Here is a 24,625-nt window from a genome sequence, read left to right as displayed (position 1 = left end):
CTCACTTCCTCAACTAAATGCTTCAAGTTATTGCTGCAGCATTAAGTTCTACTAATAAAGTTATAATCTGTATAATAATGTTATCTGTGTCTTAAAGATTATTTGTGACTACAGAGTGTATACAAAAAAGGTCATGCAAAAACAGCTTCGTTACAGCCATTTATAGTAAAAACAAATGCAACCGAATTTAATTTTTAACCCTACAGAAGGTGTTTCGCGATCAGCGGCAGGACTCGTAGCAGCAGTAGTACCTGCTGAAATCAGCGTTGCGCATCTGCGGACAACTTGTCCCCACAAGGAGGTCGGACCACCAGAAAAGGTTCATCAGGTTCAAAGCAACATAACAGGCCCAGCTGGGATTACAGGTACGTGTGTAAAATACTAAGTTATGAATTAACAGGACAAGTGTATTCGTGGCTGGACACTGATTGACTTCAGCTCACTTCAGACATACGCTGATACACTTACAAGAAACTCGTCTCGGATGAAGAACTTGGCTCTCGTCACTCTCGGGTCTTCACCGGGTTCAGGAGTTGCTAAAAAAAAAAAAGAAAAAAAGAAAAAGAAATTTAACGTTAATACAGACGATACGAGGAATTCAAAAGTCTGTCTGGACATAGACGAGCCAGATGCACTAGGAAAGGAACAAACCTTCATTTGGTATGGTGTAGCGAGCATATTCAGGGAAGTAGTCTTCAATTTTGGATTTTCCAGCTAGTACTTTCTCAGCCAGCATGTCCTGCTTGTTCAGGAATAATATGACAGATATAGTGCGTAACCATCTGAAAACAAACAAACAAAAGAAAAAAAAACACCATTAAAGAAACTGCACAAGCTTTACCCTTCAGTCGTGGAAATTTTGGGATTTTCAAAGATAAAGCTGACAGTCATTTACACACATCACGATAAAGGTGAGACAGAAGCAGGTTTTATTTACTTATATTTACTACTTTTTAAGCCTTATGTGGGCCTTCTCTCTCATTGCGAAAGGAAAGTGAGCATTTTCTAACATTTTGAGTTAAAAAAACAAAAAAACCCACAACAAATAGGGACTCACCTGTTGTTCCAAATACTGCGGAAGAGGTCCAGAGCTTCCCGTAGCCTGTTGGTGTTATTGTCTTCCCTTATTACCATGTTGTAGCTGCTGCTGGCCACCACGAAGATGATCGCAGTGACGTCTGGAAGAAAACATGAGATAGATTTTGACGTCACTGGTCTTAAGGAGTATATTCAAGTCGTGTCAAATCACCTTTATTTATATGGCATTCAAAACTACGGGAGTGGACACAAAGTGCTTTCCAGTTAAGGGAAATGTATTAACATTCAAGCTTTAAAAAAACACACAATAGCGCAGTGAGAAGGAAAGCAAAATTTATAGTAATATGCAAACCAAAACCAGGAGAAAATTTAAAAATAGAAACAACTGACTAAAAGAGCACTTTGTGTCAAGGAAAACAAAAAACGAGACAGCTCAGATTTGACTATAAACAAGTCAAAAGACTAGGCTCTTCAATACCAGTTTAAGATTTGGACTGGTCCTTGTGCAACTGACGGGATGCTGGAGCTGAGAGAAAATGCCTTAAGACGGGCAGGATGTAATGGGAGGAGAATGAGCTGCAGGTCGAGGATGTACAGTGTGGCTATTTGAAGGAAAACAAGGAGGAAAAGTCTCACCGTTAAAGCACTGAATCCATTTTCTCCTTTCATCTCTCTGGCCCCCAACATCAAACATGCTGTGGAAGAGACAGTAATGGGTCAGATACTCGCTGCTGCCCTCTTCTGATCAAAGAGCTCATATCACTCAGGACTGGGGGGCATCAGGTACATACTGTATGGCACTGACACACCAGTTTTGTTTCACAGATTGTCCTGATAAAGACTCAAAATAAAATTAAAAATCTTCACAAAAGACGTGTTTCTGTCTCGTATTACATGTGCTTCTGGTTTGCAAAAAGAGATCCTTGACACTTACGGAACGGCTGTGGACGCATAAATAATCCATTAATTAATAAATGTTACGAAGGGCGAAATTATTTGTAATGTCTGTGTGTCCCTGGCTGGATGTTTGGGAATCATCAAAGCTGAATAATGACAAACGCACACCCAAAGGGAAGTCATGACCCAGACCTTTTTTTAACCAGTCGTTTAGGATGATATAATGTGATACAAAGGCCCATTTCAGATGGTAGAATAAGACTGTTGTGTCTGCGACTGCGGAAATGGGTCACCTCATCTGACATCATCAAAGCTGTTACAAAACATTTACTCTAACCTTTATCGGCTGCTCTAATAACTGTAACCAACAGTAAATAACTTGCAACAGGCTCAGAAATCACACTGGTCGACCGCAGGGGAATCATTTTGCATTTTAGTCACCTCTATGACGTGCATTTCTACCTCATCTTCCAGCTGCTGAGCAGGTTGTGGGCTCAGGGTTTTGTTCAAAGGAACAAACTTATGACATTTGAGGCTCTTAACACGAGGCCAGAGTAAATATAGCAATAACACCCAAGAGGGCAGTGATTCAACAAGGAGGCACAGTCCAATGTTTTTTAAAAAAAGAAAATTACTGGAAATCCGGAAAACACCTAGATGGGCTCATTTTCACAATTCTGTGGAGTTCGGAAAAGTTGCTGCATAAAAGGCAATATTAGATAAACCAATTTTAGAAGGAATACGGGGCTCGTGATTATTTTGTTCATAGGGGTGTAAATAATGGAATGAGCTGGAAACACAATGATAATACTGATCCTTCCCATAAGTACTTTATAATGGCGTCTCATCAAAAACCAACAAACAACAAACAAAGAGGAATGTGGCAATGAAAACTGAGACCTTCTGGTATTTATATGTACACGTCAGGGTTGCCAGATCTGTGTTACAAAACCAGACCAATATCCAGAGCCGGCAGAACACATTTTCAGTAGCGCCACTTTAATTCCTCTGATTACAGCTGCCATAATCTATGATAATATAGCATCATCTACTAGTAGATTTATATTTTATAATAATAATTCAAATCTGAAAATAATTAGTGTAAATCGTTTGTCCCTTTGTAGGCTTGGCCCAGTAGAGGGGTGTGGTTGCTGTCGACACTCAAAGTTAAAGTTAGCTGAGCTGTGTGTGCATCAGTGTGTAACCCCCCCACCCCAAAAAACAGCTTTCCTTCATATTTAAACCAACTAATGTGAAAATACTGCTGGCAACTGCTGATCAACTTCCCAGCCTACTTTTTAACGGGCCATCAGATGGTTACGGTTATGTTGAATCCTGGTGTGCTGTTCAGTTAGTTCGGTAGGATGTGGCTATAGTTTCTTAGCTGATGAAACATTTCTGGAAGACTGTACTGTTTACACAACTAGTTCGGGCATGCTTCATGTTTTTCTGCCTAAAAATCAGACTTTTTTCTTCTTATATACAAAGCATTTTGCCCCACCCAAAAAAGTTTGGCTCTTCACCCAAAGGAAAACTTAAATAAATAAATAAAACCTTTCCTTTTTCTATTGACTCACAGATAAAATACATTTTGTTTATCAAATAGACAAATATCTAGAAACACAGATTTTTGGATCAGCTTTGTGCAGTCAACCCCAAAGGTCCCATTTTAACCCTGTTCCCAACTATTTTATTTAATTTCCATGTCAAATTGGACTCTTTTTTTTTTTCAAAGTAGCCTTATTACCTCCTGGCTACACAAGCTGCTAACAGGGTTTACAAAAGTTGGCAAACAATAAATGGGGACAAACATGTCTTCAATGTGTGTGTTTATGTCCTTGTTAAAGTTAAGCAGAGACTTACTGAAAGTTCACTTTATCTACTTGGAACCTCGTCTCGAAAATCCCTGAAGTTAACACTCGGCAGCGTAGCAGGTCCTACACGTAGTGAACACAAAGAAACAAAACATGCAGTTCAGGGAAAGGAGGGGGGAAAAAGAAAGAAAAACAGTAGGCAGGGTTTTGCTGGTGATTTATACATTTAATACCGAGTACACTGGCAGGAGAACTGACCTGGTCTGTTGGCGTGTAGTCGCTCTGTCTTACAGAATCAATTCTGTCCAGGAAACTGCAAAGGAGGGAACAGAAGAGTAGTTAAAGTTTGTTTGTCTTCCAACCATTTTGTATGTGCTGCGGAAAGAGTCATCAACATACAAAATGTAAAGTCACTAAACTGTAAAACTATAAAATAATTGACCATTGTTTTCATAAATACGTCGTCTTCACTGAACTAACCCAAAAGTATAACTCCAGATCTGATCAGCTGGAAACTACAAATGGCACATAATGCATTTTGCTATATCTGTGCAGTACATTAAAATATTTACATACTACACTGAATGCTGCAGGAAACGGCTGCCATGTCTGACTCCTGTTTTAGGCCTGCTAGGCCGGTGTTAAGGCAGCTGTATGCCACAAGAGGGCAGGCCTGCTCAGTCTGGGCTATTTTGGTCTGTCTCTAGCCAGAGTGATTACATAAGGCGGTTACTGTGGAGGTTAGACAGCTTGCTGTTGCCATCTCTTCACTACTGAGAGAGCATGTGCAGCGGTAGCAGCAGCAGCTGGGCCTCTCTGCAGCACAGCAGGCAGGATGAGGACACCGAGGCTGGGGACACATGGTCACGCAGGCCCCTGGATCATCTGGATCACATCATGAAAAGACTCCAGCAAGGCCGGTCCAAGGGCCATGATACATTTAAAATACACCACGGGTATTTGAAAAGACAAGGCGCAATGTTATTAAGAACCACGAGCCAAATGTATAGATCAGCTGTTAATATTTCAACATTATTCTTTTTAGCACGGATTCACTGATATCTAGCTTGCTGTTGTTAACAGCTTTACTATTAAGCAACACTGAATGACAGGGTAAGAAATTAACCAACAACAGGGCACAAAGCAAAAATGCTTTTTACAATACAAATGTGCTTACTGCACAAAATTCATGTTACTTGCAAAAAAAAAAAAAAAAGAGCTATAAACTGCGCTCTCTCGCACACAGTTTATATGATTTAATGATTATTTACTTTCCTAAAGTAAAGTGACAACAATTTAAAAAGTTTTTTAAAAAGTTACAAGAGGAAAAACTCTCTTGTAACAGGAAGAAACCTCCAGCAGAACCAGGTTCAGGGAGGGGCAGCAAACTATAATATTTCTATTATTATTTTGGAGGACTATGGGTTAAACAATTTAAACAACTGAAAATGTCACTTTCCCAAAAAGCATATTATTCCATCACCTGATTGATTACTCCATCAGGAAGAGAACATCTGAATCTCCATCACCCTGCTTTATTTCAAATTAAATCCAAAGTGCTCCAGGTCACAGCCATGCCATATGGCAGACACATTTTATAGAAAGAATGGTACAAAGTGTCTGTCAGAGCAGAGGGGATAAAAGTGTGTACATCTTACAAAGTTTCCTCATCTACATCTGAAGCTGGTGAGTGATTCTAGTAAGTAGGACACAGATGTGGACCAAACAGGCTCCCCCTCACATCCTTCATTTTCTACCCAAACGCTCGCCAGCTTCACATTATCACAAGACAGCCAACACGGCTGCGGTGCACAGGAAACCCAAAGCGTCAGAAGATCCGCGTTCAGGTTTAGAGTTTTTGTAGTCAGTTCATTTTCACTTCAGCCCTACAAGTAGCACACCTAACACACCCAATGAGAATTAAATAACCGAGAATGAATGCTCTATTATGAACCATTAGATAACAGAGACGCTGCTCATGTGCTCCGACAACAATGTTTTCATCACACCAACTGTTTCTGCCCACAAAAAAGGAGAAGTAAGGCTATTTTTGAAAGAGCACTCCACTTTCTCACAGTAAATACATATACATGAACAGTAAATACGCTTGCAGGATGATTACGTTTAACATATGCAGTACAGAGAAAAGGAAGGTCACATTTGAAATTAACTCTAGCAGTTCACTTGGAAACCAAAGACGCCATCATTATTTTTAAAAAAATAAAATAAAAATGCTGTCCAAAATCAGCCGGTTATACATCGCATTTGACGTCCAAAATACATGTATGTAATGTAATTTCTTTTTGTGCCGTTTTAATTATGCAATATTTAAGTAAGTAACAGATGAAGTGCTCAGGACACATTACCATAGCCTGAGTTGGGATCTAAAAATTGTCCTTTTATTATTTTACTACCCTTCCTCTCCATTGGATCAACACTCTAATCCAGCATGTAAAATTCCCACAATTCTTTAATGTCTTTGATTTACAACCTGACCTTTGAAGGTGAACGTGAATACACGTTTTAGACATTCAATTCAGCCTGAAAATCATCTTTACAGACCTGACACATACACCAGAGACGTTTATGGACATGGTTTGCTTTGTAACGAAACGTCACAATCCATGTGGGATTTTCTGTCTTACATCTTGTATGGTTACGTGTCTCCCTGCATCTACCATCTCTTTGTCTATAATTCTATTATGTGTATAATGTTAGTGGTTTGAGTCCTGAATAAACAAAACTGGCCAGCGTTTCCCAGGAAAGGAAAAAAAAAAAAAAAACAAGTAAACAATAAAATCCACATCATCTTGTGTTCAGTTTGAGGAGTTTGTGAAGACAAGTAAAACTAGTGTTTTTGTTTATTTTGTTATATGGTTTTAGCAGGAAGCTGAAAATAACCTAAGGTAAGAGTCTCTTTTGGTTATGATTATTTTTAGCAGCTCTTGCTGCCTTTAGCTTGTCCTATTTTTATTTTCCGCTTAGCTATATTATTTCTGTAGACTTCAACTCAGTAAAAGATGATAATTTTCCCCAAACCCATTTTCAAGTGGTTGTTAATGTTTCCCTTCCCCTGGGGAGCTGGGGTCGTAGCAATGAGAATTTAATTTTAAGTTATTTCTGACGAGTATAGAGGTCAATGATGCACAAAGGCAATTACAGACAAATGGGCAGCAAAACACACACAAAAAAACCCCAACCAGACTCTGTAAACAATGTGGGCTTCTGAAAATGTTTCATCAGGTAGGAAGCCAATTCAGCGTGAACATTTCATGAGATCAGGTCTCAGACTCACACTTTTCTTAGTGGTTAGTCTGCTGCATTAATTGTTTCCTCTATGAAATGTCAGAATATGGTGATGAATCAAAGTCCTAGAACCTGAGATGATGTAACAAAGATTTGTGATAAAAAAAATTTAAAAAAAAAACTCAAAATATTCAAACTCAAATAGCTGATAAAAAGTATGAAGCTGACTTGCATCGAGGTTTTTTTTGCTTTATTTTATAACTGTGATTAATGTTACAAGTTGTGAATTGTGAATTTAAAGGCTCTCGTCAATTCCTCTTCAATATTTCTTACATTTTAAGCTCCTTCAAAAGCATCATTCAAACATGCTTTATCATCTAAAACCAGAATACTCATGTTTTCCATAAGTCTGTCACCTTTTCGGTTGACGTGTTTGCGCGTGTTACACAATATATTATGCATTTAAGTACATATCACTTATCATTTATTCAATATTTTAAACAATTTCACCTGTCAACTATAAATTATCCAATTCACACATTCAGAAATACTCAATTACCAAAATAACGCCAGGTTAGTGATCAAGAAAATAATCAAGTTCACTTTGAGTACAATAACAGACAAAACATGATTTTAAATAAACACAAAGATGTGACGGATAAATAAAAATAAGCGCTGAGAGAGAGAAAACACGAATCTGTGGTTTAGAGCACAGCGTTTACTTTTTGTCCTGGCTCTGAAGTCATACAACATGAAGCACACCCATCATATTACACAATTAATTATATTATTTACCAATTAGCGCTTCTCTGGAGACGAGAAACACAACCAGTAAAGCCCACTGCACTGCACCGTTATTTGAGACGGCGCAGTATATGTTAAAGTGTTCCTCCCTCACACACAGACACGCAAAAATACAGGCAAAGCCTTTTAAAATTCTCCAGCTTTTTTGCCCCATTGCTGCAACAATATGAGAGTATTTTTAGTCAGCCTTCCTTGCAGAAACCCAGCTAGGTTATAATTACTGAGTGCTTTGTGACTGCCATGTGACAGAAGTACTATTGGTAGAGCACTGGAGATCCAAATATAGTCTCTGTACCAGGCAAGAGGCTAGAAAAAGAAAAAGAAAGAGAAAAAACAAGAGTACTGGATCCAGGAAAAAAGGCCGAAAAAGATAACATTGATCATCAAGTGGCCGACCAGATAATGCCTTATCAAAAGGTTTCAGTGCAGTTTACAGTGACTACAGCTGTTCTGGTTGAGTGCTACAAATAGACGGGTTTAAGGTCCAGAGAAATCTGTGGTTTGTGCTCCGTTTCTTCAGTTTCCTCCGAGAACTGCTCAACGCTGGCGTTGGAGATCTTTGTGTGATGTGGTCATTTTGTCATATTTGTGGCTTTGGAGGGATAGCAGGCCGCCATTTTGCCACTTTGTTTTTAGCATGTGTACAATATATACACAGAAAACTATGCTTGGCATTTATGAATTAGTTTTATGACTTTAAAATTTGTTCACAACCATCAAACCACATTAAATGAGATGTAATTTCTCATTTGTTTTTAAGCCTGGCACAGTAGTGCTCTTATAAGGAAGGCTTTTTACTGTTTCATGACAGTTTGTTCTCTGTATATATATTTAAAGTTAAAAAGAAAAAATACCAACAATCTGCTCTCTAACAGTCCCCCTCTTATTCTTTTTGTGTTGAGCTGGTGCTGTGGGCCAGCCTGTGTGCTATGTATAAACTTTGTTGTGGGCAGAATCATATGGATTGACATAAGAAATATACTACACAGCAAGTTCAATATAGTCAGACCCCACCAATGAGAGGCATCGTAACAATTTTTAGCTTTCTTTACCGTTTTTGTTTACTTTCTAAAGCGAGGATGTAACAATTCCCAAAACTCTACTTAAACCACGGCACAAACAACATCATCACACGTCCCTGCTTGAGATGAGCTTTCACAGTGCTATCTTCAGGTTAAAAAAAAAAAAGCCCCTTTATGGCGCTAAATAGCTAAGCCGTTCATTTCACTTAGCAGTGCACCCCCTCTAGTTCTTCTATGCCATTTGTCTAGGCTTTCCATGAAACACATACACAAGCATTATTGCACATACGCAGGCTGAGCTTCACTCAAGCACTCCGATATGTTGAGGGACAGTTAATGCAAAGTGCCCCGGGCAACATGTTGCTGCCCAATGAGCAGAAAAGGGTGCAGGGGGAAGATTTTCATGGTGGGTATGTTTCCACCAAGAGCTCAGGGTCACTGGCCACCCAGCTCCACAGCACCTTCTTCGGGTACATGTTTGCCTTGCAACAGGCACAACAAGGAAACAACCAAAATAAACCAGATATCTGGAGGAGACGACCAAAATAGAACAGATCACTTTTAAATTTGTGCTAAAATCTAATTATGTGCATGAAAAAAAAAAAAAAAAAAAAGCACGTGTCCAAAGCAAAACAAAATTGAAGACATCAAAAGACAGGAATAAATACTGGAAAAAAAAAAAAAGAAAAAAAAAATCCCCTCCAACACACTGGAAACCTTCATACCGACCCACAGCAACCCAGACTCATGTGCTCATTTGATAATTGGGTTGACTTTTTACAAATAGCGGACCATCTTTAATTAGCAGTTCAGAGGATCCGATCAATAGTTTCCATATTTTGAGCGCTCGGGCCAGTATAATGGACTCTCACTTTAGTCTCCAACTGGCTGGTGACAGCGCCTGAAAACACGCTGCTGGACACAACAGACCCACTGCACTGTTTCTAACTGGTAACCCTCCATTTAAATGTTTTCTGTTTGAACTGTGCGTATTTTTATCTGTAATGTGCATTTAATTCAGTTTTGTATTGTGTACAAGTTGTATAGATCCAAGTCCCCAAATATTTTTCTGAATAAATGTGAAAGGCAGTTTTTCTTAAGCTGGGCTTAATTTAATCAAACTTCAATACGTTTGTTGCTTAGAAAGTGGCTGAAAATAACAGAAGTCTGTGAATTTTACAGTTAAGAGAACACAAATTGAATTATATGCAGACTAGTTGTGGTCACCACATACAATTTAGTCTGTTTTGAGCAACAACAACAACAAAAAAAAACAAACCCCAAAAACAAACAAACACATGCTTTCATACATTAAAACTAGACAAAACTTGCCCCTTAACATGAGTAGTCAGCATCTTTTTTCATTGCATTGATTTCCAAGAGCTTTATGGGTAATTAAGCCCTTTGAAAACAGCCATTTGCATGCAAAGTACAAACTGTCTTTGCATTTACTGCTTTAAAATCAAATATTCAAACCTCTTTTCACAGTTCAGTATTTCCCACTTTAACTGTGTTTAAATGAATTACCACTTTCTCTGAGGACTTTCCCACTTCTATTAACAACTGCGGCTATAAAATGTCAGAAGATGATTACAATTTCCAACAGCCAAAGATAACAAATTCAGGTGTCTACTTTTTCTCAAGCTAGCAGTGCTGGGGTTTTTCCTGCTTTGAGGAATTTTTGGTGTGCCCCCGAAAGGAAAGGAAAACTACCGGAATTTACTTTAGCATAATAGCCATGTTTATGAAATGGTTAGAAATAACAGGAAAATGCATAAACTTATGTCAAATAAGGCGACAGAGACTTTTTGCAAAAACATAATGCCATGAATTTACAAAAATTTCATAAAAACAAAAAGCAGCGTATTCTGTTATTGTTGCTGAAAACACTTTAGTAATGCAGATTTCTTTTTAAAAAATGACCAAAGACTTGATTATATTTATATCAGCAGACTAATGTTTTCAGCTGTACTTGTACTCATTTCAAAAAGTTTAACCTAAACTAGTATCTACACACCAACTGTAAACTTAAAGAAGAACTTCCACTCAACACTTCATCGGTCTTCTCTTACAAAACACGCCCAGTATCCTAACAAAACTGGCAGCGCTGCACAGCTCGTCACATAACACGGCCTGTCCGATGTATTGAGCTGGTACAGCACGCAGGGCCACGTGCGGTGGGACACAGCGAAGGTGGAGCTGTGCAGGATCCCGGTCACCTGCTGGAAAGATCCAAGCCCGGGGTTCAGCTCATTCATCCAAACAGGAACACTGTGCAGTTTGGGAGATGGATCTGAAACTAGACAAATCCATCAACGGCTCAGTGGGTACTTCCTAAATATAGGAGCAAGAACGGAGACACTCCTGAAAGTCAAACCAAATCTTGTGTAAACAAAAGAGCCTGCTTTATCTCAAGGCCTCCATTTCGCCTTCCAGGCCGGCATCAAGTCATGGTTTTGAAAGGTGTTGTATAAAAATGTAAAATAGCCTGTAATGCCCTTTTGTCTCTGCTTAGTGTCTGTGTGGACCATTACATTACCTCTGTTTAAAATAGTCTCAGCCTCTGAATTGGAGCTACAGTGGGAACATTGGGAGTGAACTGTGTCCCATGTGGAGCTCCCAAATACAGTTCTCACTGTGCCATTGACTTATGGGTTTCTCTAAATAATATTGAAGCCCGACATCGATGCGCTGTCAGTAAGCTACTGAATGAGTCTGTGCCAGAAATAGAAAACCTAGTAAAAATAGTCTAAATCAACATTATCGAGCAGGTTTCAAATCTCTTGCCTGTAAACAACAGCAGCCTCTATGTCAAATTAGTTGTTCCGCTTGGAAGTCAACCAGTGACCCAGTGAAAATGAGCTTTTCCTCTTTTCCCCTAATCAAAAGTCAATAACCAATGACTAATATTAGACAGGGGCGTCTACAGTATCAGTGCAGATTGCATAAGCCTGAACTAAGCTCTACAGGCCTGAACAACCGGGTGATAGGAAATAATCCATAATGACAGAGGATGAAAGAAAACTCTGCACTAAACAGAGCTAATATTCTTTTTCCTTTCTTACTATTTAAAGATGAATTCAGCCTGAACTTCAGTGCGTATGATGTTTGTGTAGTTTGCAAACAGGCCTCCGGGTGGCATCCCTTCTCTCGCGCTGCATGCAGCCTCTCTTCCACACTGACCCTGCCTGGTTTTAGCAGCTGGGTTCCCATGGCAACCCCAGACAGTCCATACCACTCCTCTCTCTCCCTCTCTTCCTAAGCCAGGCTGCACTTGTATCCTTCCATTCCCAGACGCGCTCATACATCAACACACAGCAGAACCGTGGCCTACGCTGGCTTTCTATTACTGTATTTGTGTCACTGTATACTGCATCTGTATGTTTGGTGGGAGACCACCACGAGCTCAGGGCTTAGATTATTTTCCAAATCCACCTTCTCATGCTCACGAGTAAAATACAACCACAAGTTCTGGATGAATGGTCAAATCTGCTTACAGAGTGAAGTGACCAGGAAGTATCTGCGTGGCAGCCTTAATAAGAGCTGGATCGAATTCTCTAGATACTCAGGGAAGGTCCTTCAATGCTTCATTTATTTCCCACTTTAGGAGAGGATACACTGGAGCATCCTTTATGAAAGGAAAGAAGCTAATGCTATCCCATAATTCATAGCAACCCACTTCGCAACCGTCATTAGAAACAAACGATCAACATAGCTGACAAGAGACACAGATCATGTAAATGTTAACAGTGTGTTTTCCATTTCATGTCATAACCTGCTGATGTGTTTTGTGAATGATGGATATTATACTGCAGCAATAAAATGTGGTTATCAGGATTTTGCGCTGTGTGCAGGCCGTAGATTTACATTTTTAAAAAGTGGACAAAACAAAGTGGAAGTGAAACTTTGAAACTTAAAATATTCACTTTTTGTAGTCCATCTTCAGAGGTACACCACCATACTGCAGAACCATGTCACTGGCATCAACCATCACATTATTAAAGAAGCTTTTTGAGTGCAGTTGGACTCCCTGCACACCGCAGCTCTCTCTTCCCATGTCCTTATTAATTCTTTCCTTGATCTCCTGACATTTTCTATCAAGGTCAAGATAAAAGTATTAAGTAACTTCTTGAACCATTCAACCAAAATCAACAGCCACAATTTAAGTGAATGGGAGCTACGTAAAATGTTGTGTGATGCATGCAAAGAACACACCAAGTCAGGCAGAACTTCAGAGACAAAGTGTTGGTTGTGGCAAAGTTTAAAATACAAAAACAAAAAAACAACAACAACAGGGCATTAAACCACAAGAATAACTGAAACAGGTGTGGCCCAGGTGACACACATCAAAATGAAAATGATGCTTTACAACCAAGTGGTAAATGCAAACCACTGGTGAAACCGAGGCATCCTTGTTTAAGCTATACACAGGGATAAACACATCTCACACAATCAAAAATTCAAACCACCTTAAAACGCAGCAGTTTAGTCCAGCTATTGTTTTAGATTAAATCATTCACCTGAATGGTTAATAGTTTCTGCCTTTGCTAGTTGGCAGCTGAAATGCTAGCATGTAAAACAAGATCATATTTCATTAGTTCATTAGTACTCCCTCTGTCTCGCATAGAGAACCACAAAACCCAGCACAGTTCTGCAGTTTTTTATTATTACTATTGGTTTTTTTAATCTAGTATGTCTCTGGACTGTGTCAGAGAAAAACTTCCATAAAACCCAACAGATGTGTGGACATCAACATGCAAGGTAAGAAAGTCTACTGCCGTCACCTGTGTGTGCCAAGCTTGCCACAATTAACCACACATTTCAGCAGCAATGAAAACGACTGAAGTGAATACTGAATAAAATGTGATTCAGCAGTCTCACACAACTCTCAAATATTGTGCGGACAAAGTTTAGCCTGCACTCAACTTTTATCTTTTTGTGGATTACTTTCTTAATTTTGGTTACTGTTCTTTGACTAGTAAATTAGTCACCAGGAACATCCCTCGTACAAATTAGTTCCCTCACATTCCTGTGATGCAAGCAGATCAGGGGAAATGGAAGAGACATGATTTGATGTGTTTGTGATTAGTGGGACGAGTGCATCGTGTCATTATTTTCCCAGTTAACAAGTGCAAAACAGGGTCAGAGGACTCAAACAGGTATCACAGATTATTGTAGTAACGGGAAAAAAAAACCTTACTCAATGTACTATTTAATAAAATTGTGAATACCTGCCACAAGGCAGACAGAACTTTCTACCTAGAAAAAAAACAAAACACTGGGCACACCTTGGGTTCTATGAGATGAGAGCACAATAAGTCTCCTTTGCTTTTCATTAGGCCAATATATTTGAAATATGTCTACCTAATCAAAGTTGTGAATTTGAAAGTAAACACCAGTCATAAAAAATCAGTGACACCAATATATCTGAAATGGTTCTTTAAAAAATAAAAATAAAATCTCAACTGCAGCTCTGTCAACAAATCCTACATCCATTTCAGTCACAGCAACAGCAGCAGAAGCAGCAGCACTACAACTACTAGTAGTAATCTTCTGTGAATGTATCATGTCTGGTAAAATGGCACCAGATGCATTTTTATAACAAATACAGGTGTAAAGTAGAAAATATTAAACCAAGTTTAAATGTAACAATTTTTAGTAACGTCTAATATTTAATAATACACCCAAAAACTGAAATATATATAGTCGAATCTTAAAACCCACACGACTGAGAAAATGAAACAAGGAAATGTAAATCAACTGATTACTTTGTACGGGCATTATATTCCAGTATTCACACATGGAGACTATTTCATAACATGCACATGTAAGTACATCTGTAACCTGTAGCAGCTGTGAAAGCACATCAGCAGAAGAATTACATTTCTGAATAAATATTGCTTTAGTGGAGAGTATCAGTCACTGAAAAACCACAACAGGAAAAGAAGAAGAGGAAGAACCGGATGTTCGCTGGTGTAGCATATTCTCTTTTCATGACCCTCTTAGACTCGGGTGGAGGGGTGGAGGGGGGGATAGCCATGTCTACGTGGTTACTTTCAGTATAATAAAGCTGTAAAATCTCAGGTTACAAATGCCTGCAACAATAAATCACCCAACCAAGTGTTTACTTAAGTTAGCCTCCAAGCTACCTCTTTTAGCTCAGCCTGACAAAACACCCTACAGCTCAAACTGTCAACAAACCGCTGTGACACCAAAAAAAATATCTATATAAAAAGGTTTCTATTAATAGCATTGTGTCCCATTCTGACCACGTTCCACAGGAGGTGAAAGGTGAGGCTTGTTTGACTAGTGGCTGAGGTGGAGGGAGACCTTTTGCCTGGGTGTGGCTGGACACAACTATCCTCTGGACTCGCTGATAACTGGCCCTGCATGCTACTGAACGCATTGAGGCCAACCTTGAAGTGGTGCTCTGAGGGTTTGAAATCCCCATGTGTGACAAAACATGCTAAACACACACAGTCATGTGCCCCCTCGTAGATTCTGCATGGCTCAGAGTCTGTGTGTAGCTCACTCTGCTAGGCCTGGGAGAGAGTGTGGAGCCAATGAGGAGGCCTGGTCATGATTAGGCAGCAAAATGTATCCTCGCGTGTCAAACCTCACTTTGATCCATTCAGCTTCCCCTCTGTCTGTCTCAGCAGTGAAAGAAATGGTTGAGCTGTGTGGGTGTGTGCGTGTGTGTGGGGCAGGGGGAGACAGAGAAAGCAGGGAAGCATATGAGTGCATTCATACACTTACAATGATTTGTTTTATGTCAGGGCATTAAGAGAAAGTATAGTCAGGAAGTGTATAGTCTCCCTCTCACACGCACGCACACACACACACACACACACACACACACACATATACAGAAACACACAAAACCAACACAGAGGCGTTTTGTGTCTCACCTTCTGCTACTGACCTTCCCTTTGTTTACAGCGCATTGCCGGGATACTCCCTTTGATTCGGCTTCGCACACGTGACCCTAGCCAGTTTCTGCTCTGCAGTGCTGCTGCTAAAAATAGCCTCAGCTTGCCCTGGCTCCACAGCTAGTTTACATAAGCTCTAAGGGGGGTGGGGGGAGAAAAGGGAGCGACATAGGGGGAGAGAGAGGAGGGGGAGTCTCAGTAAAGAGAGAGCGATAGAGAGCGAGGGGGAGAGAGGAGGAGTAAAAAAGGGGGAGGAGAGAGGGAGGGAGGGGATGGGATCTATGGACAACCATTCCACAATCTCTGAGCAGGGAACCTGCAGCGCCACTGCTGTCCTCCAGCAGACTATGCCTTTACACTCCTGGTCAACAGCAGGGGGTGTGTGTGTGCGTGTGTATGTGAGAGAGAGAGAGAGAGAGAAAGGTATTTGTGTATGTGTGTGGTCGGCGCACACAGTAACAGACTCACAGATATCCACCATTCACGAGGCTCGCTCTGTCTCTCTGCTGGACGTGCATTTTAACCCAAAAATAAAAAAATCTATTTATAGCCTCCCCACCCCCCAAATCTTTAAGTGGAGCATAAGTTCTCATCGTCCTCTGCAGCACTGCTTACACTGAGCTTAAAACCGCCATAGTGATGATTTACTTTTTTCATACTGTACATTACGACACAGATTTACATGCTAGACACTTTAGCCAAAATGTATATCAGGTGCTATGGAAATGAGTGTTGTTTCTAATGTGATTCTCCTCAGGCTAAAAGAAGCTGTCAGAGCCTCTGGTCTCTAAAAACAAAATAAAAACACATTGGCAGTGTAGCCAATCTTGTGGCATGTAGCATGCAACGCAGGGCAGCTTTAGGCTTTCTTAACCGCTTTCAAATGTCCACCCAGGCTGGCTGTTTGAATCTATAACTCAACGAATAGACAAAACAATTAAGTTAGAGGAAAACTAAAATCTCAGGCACACACAGGGCATCACTTAAAACGTCTTCAAGTAAAAAGCGGTTAACACACAGACACACATACACACACTCTCTCTCAGGGAAAAGGCTTGGCATGTGTTCTCATGTGCTCCGCAACATCCTCTCTGCTATCGCTTTCTGGCCTCAAGAGACGACTGAAAAGAGAGAACGGCTCGGTCCCACAGGGGGCTCTAACAACCTTAAGGACAGTGGTTTGTGTAGATGGTGTCCCACTGAGGTTGCAGCAGATCTGATCCTACATTTCAGTGCAAAACCACTCCTTCCTTTCCCTCAACTCACAGATACAGCCAAACACAAACACGCACAGTTCCATAGTGCGTCCTTTGATTATTCCTCAGTCAGCTGACAGGAGGGTCATCTGATTTTAACAAGCGACACAAAGGTTTTTGTTAATCTGGATTATGGTTTTACATGACTCATTTTATGTACAAAGTATTTAATTTTTTTAATTAGTAATGTAGCGATAATGTAAATGAAAAACAGAGCTAGAAGAGTTTTAATTTGTTTGAAACCATTTAAAATTTGTTTACCAAGCATTCATGCCTTAAAAAAAAAAAGAAAAGAAAAAAAAAAAAGAGATAAAGCCGTAATTTTTTTAATGCCTTTAAAATGTTCTTACCCGAACAACAAGGTGTGCTGTTTCTATGGCCTGTTTGGTGGTTGAATCTAACATAATGAGGAACATTTGTTTGGTTGTTTACAACTTTAGAGCTGGGAAATAAAAAGAAAAGAAAAAACTCTCACCATAACGCTACCAAAATGTTCCTCTTCCTCATTCATTTCTTCCTCTAGTCCACTTCCTACCTGCCAACAAATGCTTCTCTATTTTTCCATCAAAATAAAAACTACTGTGCCATTGGGATTCAACTCTGTCTAATTCTGGCCTGATACTGTACTTGAAATTAAAGTCAGGCCAATAGTTGATGTTTGTTTATATGTTTAAAAATGTTCATATTTCTGTCTGACTTAAAGTACATGGGTTTTAAAATCCCACCAAATATTAATATCAGTGTGCATCATGCACACAAGAAGTTTACAGTTGTCTCAAATCTGAAACATGCACACGCTACGAGTTTGAAAACACAAAGGCAGCAAAACTTTAAACTGTGATGCATCCAGTTTCTTGTACTTTAGCCACACTGTGCAGTGAGAAGAAAGGCAGAAAGCTGAATCGAAAAAAATGTGGATGGTGGAGGTTAACTCGCAGTAATATTTGTCAGCAGCAGTACGTTAGCTGACGTTAGCCTCAAAGGCAAAAATATTTACCACTGCCTAACAACACTGCTAATCCAGGACTAGCGGTGTATGTGAAGTTGTGTTGTTGGCACATATCACAAATCCTCTTCTCAACAGCCCAACTGACAGTTGTAGTAGCTTGTTGTTTCAAGGCTGCCGTTTCAAACTTTCATTTCTGTCATTTCTTTCAGACTTGCATCTCTCATTGGCTGTTGTTAAAGTAATCATAACTATGTGGATTTTAAATCTTTAGACTGTTGGTGTTTCTGGAAGTTCTGTAAATCCTCACACAGCCAGCTTATCTAGGTTTGTCATCAGCACTGACAAAGGTCCCAAACCACTCCGCTGAATGACGGGACAGGTTAATAACGCCCAAAACTCCTGAAGCCAAGTCAAAAGAAGAGCTCCAATAATATATCAGACTAATATTGGCAATGGCCAACCCATCATCAGTGGGATTGTGCAAAGAAAAGCTTAAAAACCTCAAAACAAGTCTACTACATTGTTTGTAAAGATGATTCCTCTAGAAAAAAAAAGAAGAAAATATAAAAACACACAAAACAAACAAAGCCTGGAACATGTATCTGGATCAGCAAAAAGGTTTTAGAAACACTCATCTCAGCCAGAAATTCAAACATTACAAGTAAAATACAAGTCAAAATTGATGCAACAGCACAGATAAACCAACAGTTGTCTCTTTTGGTGATAGGCTGACATCAATCCATATGACCGGAAGTAGAAAATACCGCTGCACCTTTAGCATGACATGTTCTTACAGCCATCATCAGATTCACAAACCTCATGGACTGTGTTGACTGACAGAGATCAGTAACGTAGCTTTCATCCCGTGTGAAAGAAAATCTTCATAGTGTCAGTGTCATACCACTTAGATGATGCATAAATTTAAACTGTGAAAGTAACCCGAATATAACTTATGCAAGCAGCAATCCATACAAATCAACAGAGTACGTGAAGGTTTAACAGCTTCCAGGGGGACAAATATTTCTTATGTGATAAAAACAACTGATCAGAATAAAAGTTCTTACACTGAAACATAAACACAAGTAGAGTCATTCAGACTCATCATTATAGGCGGTACATCAGATCAACTAAAACATTAAGAATTCAAGCAACTTATTGGTGACACAAAAAAGCAGCAGTGACATGCAGCCAGTGTATAAATATCGCTCTCTCTGGCTCTTCCATGAACAGAAGAGGCTCCTTATTGAGGAGAGCCACTGTTTGTGAAGCCTAGCCCCTCTGTTTCTGTAGGGCCTTCAGGGGCTGGGGCTGGCTGACAATGCCAACCATTCTTAGCACTTTACAGCCCCAGATGACTGTGTCAGTGGTCCCCAGGCTGGTGGCAGAGTCCCGTGACCAGCACTAAACCCCAGCCCCAGCCTAGTCAAGCCTTAGACTTATCCACCCACAGTCAAGCCCGATCTCCGGGACTCTGCAGGACAGTTGGATACCTGGCCCATCCTAGGTGTGCCTCTGCTGTGGCCATTTTCACAACATAACATCCTAACCTGATTAAACATGCACATGTCAGTCACAAACTCAAATCCCAGTTTTAAACCTAAGAACCCGAAGCTGAGTTTTGAAACTTGCTTAAATTAAAAAAATAAAATAAAAAATTCTTAATCAAAGCAGGCGTTTTCACATAACAATAACTAATTAGCAATTATATTAGCAACTAATTTGGATTTTTGTTTCCTGTTTTTGTACTTGATGAATAACAACTGAACTCTGTTTCAGTTTAAAAAACACTAATGACCTTAAAAACAAGCTGGTGTATGTATGTATGTATGTATGTATGTATGTATGTATGTATGTATGTATGTATGTATGTATGTATATCTCTCACAGACTGGTATAAAGTGAGGGTGTATTATCAAAAGGTGACTCCATCATTTTCCATTTACAGAATAACATGCACTATGCTTACATATGTTTACAAATATAAAGGTGAGTGTCTATGTATTATTTTAAAATTCGGAAATAGCAAAAAAAAAAAAGCATAAAGTCTTAACTATACCTATATCAAACCACCTCTTTATGAACTACATCTTTTGTTGCTGTTAAACCATCTTAAAAAAAAAAAAAAAAAAAAAAAAGATTCAGATTCCTTTTCGTTTGATCAAAGAACATTTGCCTGTTGTTTGTTTCATAATCCATATGCTAAATCTCTTAAATCATGCCCCTAAAAATTCTATTATGATCATTTAAAAGACCAAAAAAAATAGACAGACTAATAAAAAAAATAAAATAAAAAAAACCCAAAAAACTGAAATGAAAACAGAGAGAGAAAAACAAAACAAAAACACAAAACTATGAAACAATAAGACATTACAAAAACCCAACTCAATTTGTGAACTATAATATACACACAAATCTTAGCATTAAATTATTGTGTTCCAGTTGAGACAAAGTCACCAGAGGAAGTACATGGTTGGCTGCTCTGAGTTTGTGGTACATTTATAAAAAATAAAAATAAAAAAACCCTCTAAGGCATCTCAGGCCTCATCCTCATTGCAGGAATAAGCCCCAACTTGTTCACAGCCAATTTACTCAGTACCACCACCATCCAGTGTAGCTCTCCTCTGGCCCAATCCTGTTTGGCTGCTGCAGCCCAACATCCCAGCCATCATCATCATCAAGCACACTAACACAAGAGAGTTTCATACCAGCCTAAACAGCATCTAGCACTGGTATGATGATGAATCTCAACATATTATTTGTGCCATGTTTTGTGTCATATTTGTTGTGGGAACATTCACCACAGCAGCAGGCCTGGGAGTTCAGATTTGCGTGTGAAAAAGTGTTTGATTTTGCCGTTGACACATCCAAGGCATTGCGATGGAACCAGCCTGCCGCAGCTGAAAATAGCTTATAATCAATCAGCTGGCAGACACATATCTGTGCTCTTAAAACGTATAAATGTGCAATGCAGAGGCCAGATCGATGGGTGACAGGATTCCAAAAACATCGATATGGACATGCTCTTTGGCATAACAAGCGCCTGCCATCGGCCCGTACTTATTTCCTGTGCCTCTGTCCGATGGGCCATCCAGCGTTAGGCTGGCTGGAAAAAATATATCTGCCAGTGGTGCAAGGTCTGTGAAGGACAACACAAATGAAACAGAAGAGGTATATAATCCGCCCTTGTAAAATCTAAATATGACATCTAGCTAAATCTAACCAAAATGTGTTCTGGTGGCATTGTTGCAAAACCACAAATCGCAAAGAGTGAGCTACATATAGGTTATTTCCTTTTTGCTAAACCTGCATAGTGACTGATTAGCAAAACTAATTGCTATCAAGATCAAGGAGTCACCAGCACAGCCCCACTAATCAGCATGGTGTTTAAATATAAATAAAAAGAGAGTAAGATATGAAATAAAACTGAAATAAAAGTCATGACAATGCGGTTTTATACTATGTGAGTGTTACAAGCTTGTAATACAACTTGTGCTGACGTTTTCCAGGGAGAATCTTAGTATACTGCTAACATCAGAGGTAATAACCATGAGCAGAAAAACCTGCAAATAACCAAACAAGTTTAGATTCTCCCGCCATCTGAGGAACTGAAAACTCAAGTGAATTACTTTAGACGGCAATGTCCCCACAATCGTAGGACAACTCGCATGATCTGATATCCCTGTGGCGAAGTTGTTCCCACATCATCACAACAGTGTTGGTCCAGGATCAACACCGCAACCAACCAATTACATTATCTCAGAATTCAGTTAGCATTACCTGAGAAGTTAGCTAATACTGTTAAAAACAACAACATAAATAACCCAAATTTAACTAACAGCAAAGTTAACCTGAATATATACCTGTTATATTGAATTGATTAATAAAGTAAATACTTTAAATGGTTACCATCTGTTCCAGGAGAGAGCTTTTTTCTTTTCCCAGCATATTCCAAACTTATGACATCACAACAACATGATGATGCAGGAACAACACCAGCACAGAGAAATCAGATACACCAGGACAACCCTGTTGTATTCGAGCAGGGCTAATGAAGCTAGCATGATTGTTAGCTTTGGTTGATACCATGTATGCCTCATGAACTGTGGAAACTTTGTGGTTTGATCAGGAAGGGCGTCCAGCATATAACTCTCATATCTATCAACCACTTGTTACAAGGGCGCAAGAGAAAATAGCTTTCTTTATATACCGAGTGCATGTGTGTCACTCTGTGTTCATACCAGTGTATGTGCTTCAGTGCAGCTAAATTCGCTCCGTTTCTGTTAATCCATTACATCTGTTTGTGTCACTTCTACTCTACGCTCCATTTTAACACAGCCAAAAATCACATTAAATCTCTTCTCACATAGTTTTCTTTTCCTAGTGTCAGGCAACAAAACAAGGTGAAATATTGACTTTAATGCAGCCATCAGAGTCAATATTTCCACCAATATTTTGACCACAGAGCGAACAGAGGCAAGCCATTTACCAGGCCGCTGCTCTACACCGCTGAAATCCGGATTTCGTGATCTCGATGCAGTCTGGCAAAAATCTAACCCTGTTCTGAGAATGAAACTGTATTTACACATAAACCAAAGTGTCTCAGCTCTGTATAATGCGCTGCACTAATTAAATTGGCTATTTCTTTGTCACTTATTCCTCTTCCTAGGGGCGGGGCCAGCAGCCATTCCAGTTCAATTCAAAGCTACCCTCAAAGTTCAGATATCTATAGTGGGAAAATATGAGGCTAACAATAATGTCCCATAATCTACCACAATAAAGTGGTAGATTATGGGACCTTTAAAAAGCAAAGCCTAAACAACAAGAGACATTCACAAAAAAATAAAAAAAAAATACTGATATCAAAACACAAACATTTGATTTAATACACCCAGTCTCCAACAGAAGGACCTATGCTCCCTTTCTTTTAACCCAGTTGGCAGCTGAAGCAGTCTGCCACAACTTCCAGGATGGTTACTCAGAACAGTTCGTGGTCATAACAACAATAGGTGTGCATGTGTATATGTGTGGACCTTTACACATACATGTCTGTTGCCATGTAGGACAGAGTATCTATGAGAGTTCATACAGAGGTTAGAACCGAGAGGAAGTAAGCGAGAGGCTGTGGAGTCTGACAATTTCCAGCCTTCAATCAAAACACACGGCTCAGGCAACACAGGGATACTGTGAGGTTTCTACTGAAAAACAAGATTTAGGAACATGGTGCAAAAAGCCTAGCAGTTATCAAAATGGTTAGACCATTCTTTTTTTTTTTTCAAGATTTAATATTTCTGTTTATGTCAAATAAATTTACAGCACCACAGTTAGATTATTACACAACTTTATCTTTCAAAGAAAAAACATTCTGAGATGAAAAGTCACAAAGCTTTAAGTTTAACAAATATGGTAATGTTTATTCTAAAGATTTTATTTTGTGATAGAGGAAAAAAAAAAGTAAAGCGGGGGTGAGAGATGGGGAATATAACACAGCAAATTGGCCTGGGGCGTACTCAAACCCATGCCGCTGCAGCCTTCGGTACATGGGGCACGTGCTAGAGGGGCGCCCCGATGATGATTCCTTGACCAAACATTATTGTATAACTGCCCAAACAGGAGCAGAGAGGCAGAGATAGGAGGATAAAATGACAGGCAGAGGAGAGCAGAAAGAATGAATGATATTTTTGTGGAGGAGGAGGATGAAAATAGAGAGGGAAAAAAAATCTGACTTCAATCATTTGGCAGTATTTCCCCCCCCCCCTCATTCAAAACAGTAGATGTAGGACAGAAAAAGGCATAGCAACCAAGTTCAAAATCAATACACACAACAGAGAAGTCACACATGAAGCACTGAAACACTGTATGCTTTTCATTGTCTTCATTTTACTGTGTTAATGTTTGCTCATGTCACAGGACAGCTGTATTATCAGCACTCGGGCTAGCTGCAAGCCTCAGTGGTTTCAGCTATGACAATATTCCTGGAGATTTCAACATTCAGAAGCATTTGCAGCATTTGTGACGAGGAACTAACAAAGATCTGAAATGTTTATGGTACCACGATATTAAATGATGTCACCATGACACTGGGATATGGACTAAAATAAACACAACATGCTCTTTTCTTTCTTTCTTTTTTGCGCTGCCCTACAACACGCAGACTGACTCAGAGCAGCAAAGACAAACACAGGCCGTGTGGACTGTAACAGCTCCACCTTACAGATTCATGTGACTCTAACCATCACCTGACTTTTTCTCTTCTTTCTATGGACGCTCCTCACAGGCAGGGGAACAACAACAAAAGTTACATTAATGTTCGAGGAACAGAAGATATTTAGGGGAAAATTAAAAACTCTCTCTACACTCCAAACATATGAACACACCAGTCACTGATGTAGCCTGCTTGTGACCTAGAGTTATTAGTTTTGTATCTTTTAATGCGTTTTAGCTTTGAATTCAGTTTGGCTTCAGTTAGTTTCCAGAGTGGGCTTGCTTCTTCCAGTTTTTGTTAGTTTTAGTCTTTTCAATTATAAATATATATTTTAAGGGACAGGTATTTAAGAAAATTGTAATAGATGTGACATTACCACACCACTGTAAAGACATCCTAAGAACACTTCCTCTACATTTTATATTAATTCACTTTGTAAGTTCATTTATCTATTTACTTATTTTTTCC

At 39.4% G+C, this 24,625-nt stretch overlaps 1 protein-coding gene across 2 annotated transcripts in view; it reads right to left on the bottom strand.

Annotated features, from left to right (window-relative positions):
* gnal2 (guanine nucleotide binding protein (G protein), alpha activating activity polypeptide, olfactory type 2) overlaps window positions 1–24,625 on the bottom strand; it is a 52,791-nt gene that overhangs the window by 2,804 nt on the left and 25,362 nt on the right. For both annotated transcript variants that reach the window (XM_005729034.1, XM_005729035.1), the window contains exons 6-11: window positions 4,008–4,062; window positions 3,799–3,872; window positions 1,675–1,733; window positions 1,058–1,178; window positions 652–782; window positions 469–536 (exon numbers count right to left, since the gene is read on the bottom strand). In XM_005729034.1, coding sequence (XP_005729091.1) covers window positions 469–536; window positions 652–782; window positions 1,058–1,178; window positions 1,675–1,733; window positions 3,799–3,872; window positions 4,008–4,062 — 508 coding nt within the window. The remainder of the gene's footprint in view (window positions 1–468; window positions 537–651; window positions 783–1,057; window positions 1,179–1,674; window positions 1,734–3,798; window positions 3,873–4,007; window positions 4,063–24,625) is intronic.

This window comes from Pundamilia nyererei, unplaced genomic scaffold, assembly GCF_000239375.1.
Source record: "Pundamilia nyererei isolate P.nyererei 1_Seehausen unplaced genomic scaffold, PunNye1.0 scaffold00031, whole genome shotgun sequence".
Taxonomy (NCBI): domain Eukaryota; kingdom Metazoa; phylum Chordata; class Actinopteri; order Cichliformes; family Cichlidae; genus Pundamilia; species Pundamilia nyererei.
This window is presented reverse-complemented; position numbering and strand designations above follow the sequence as displayed.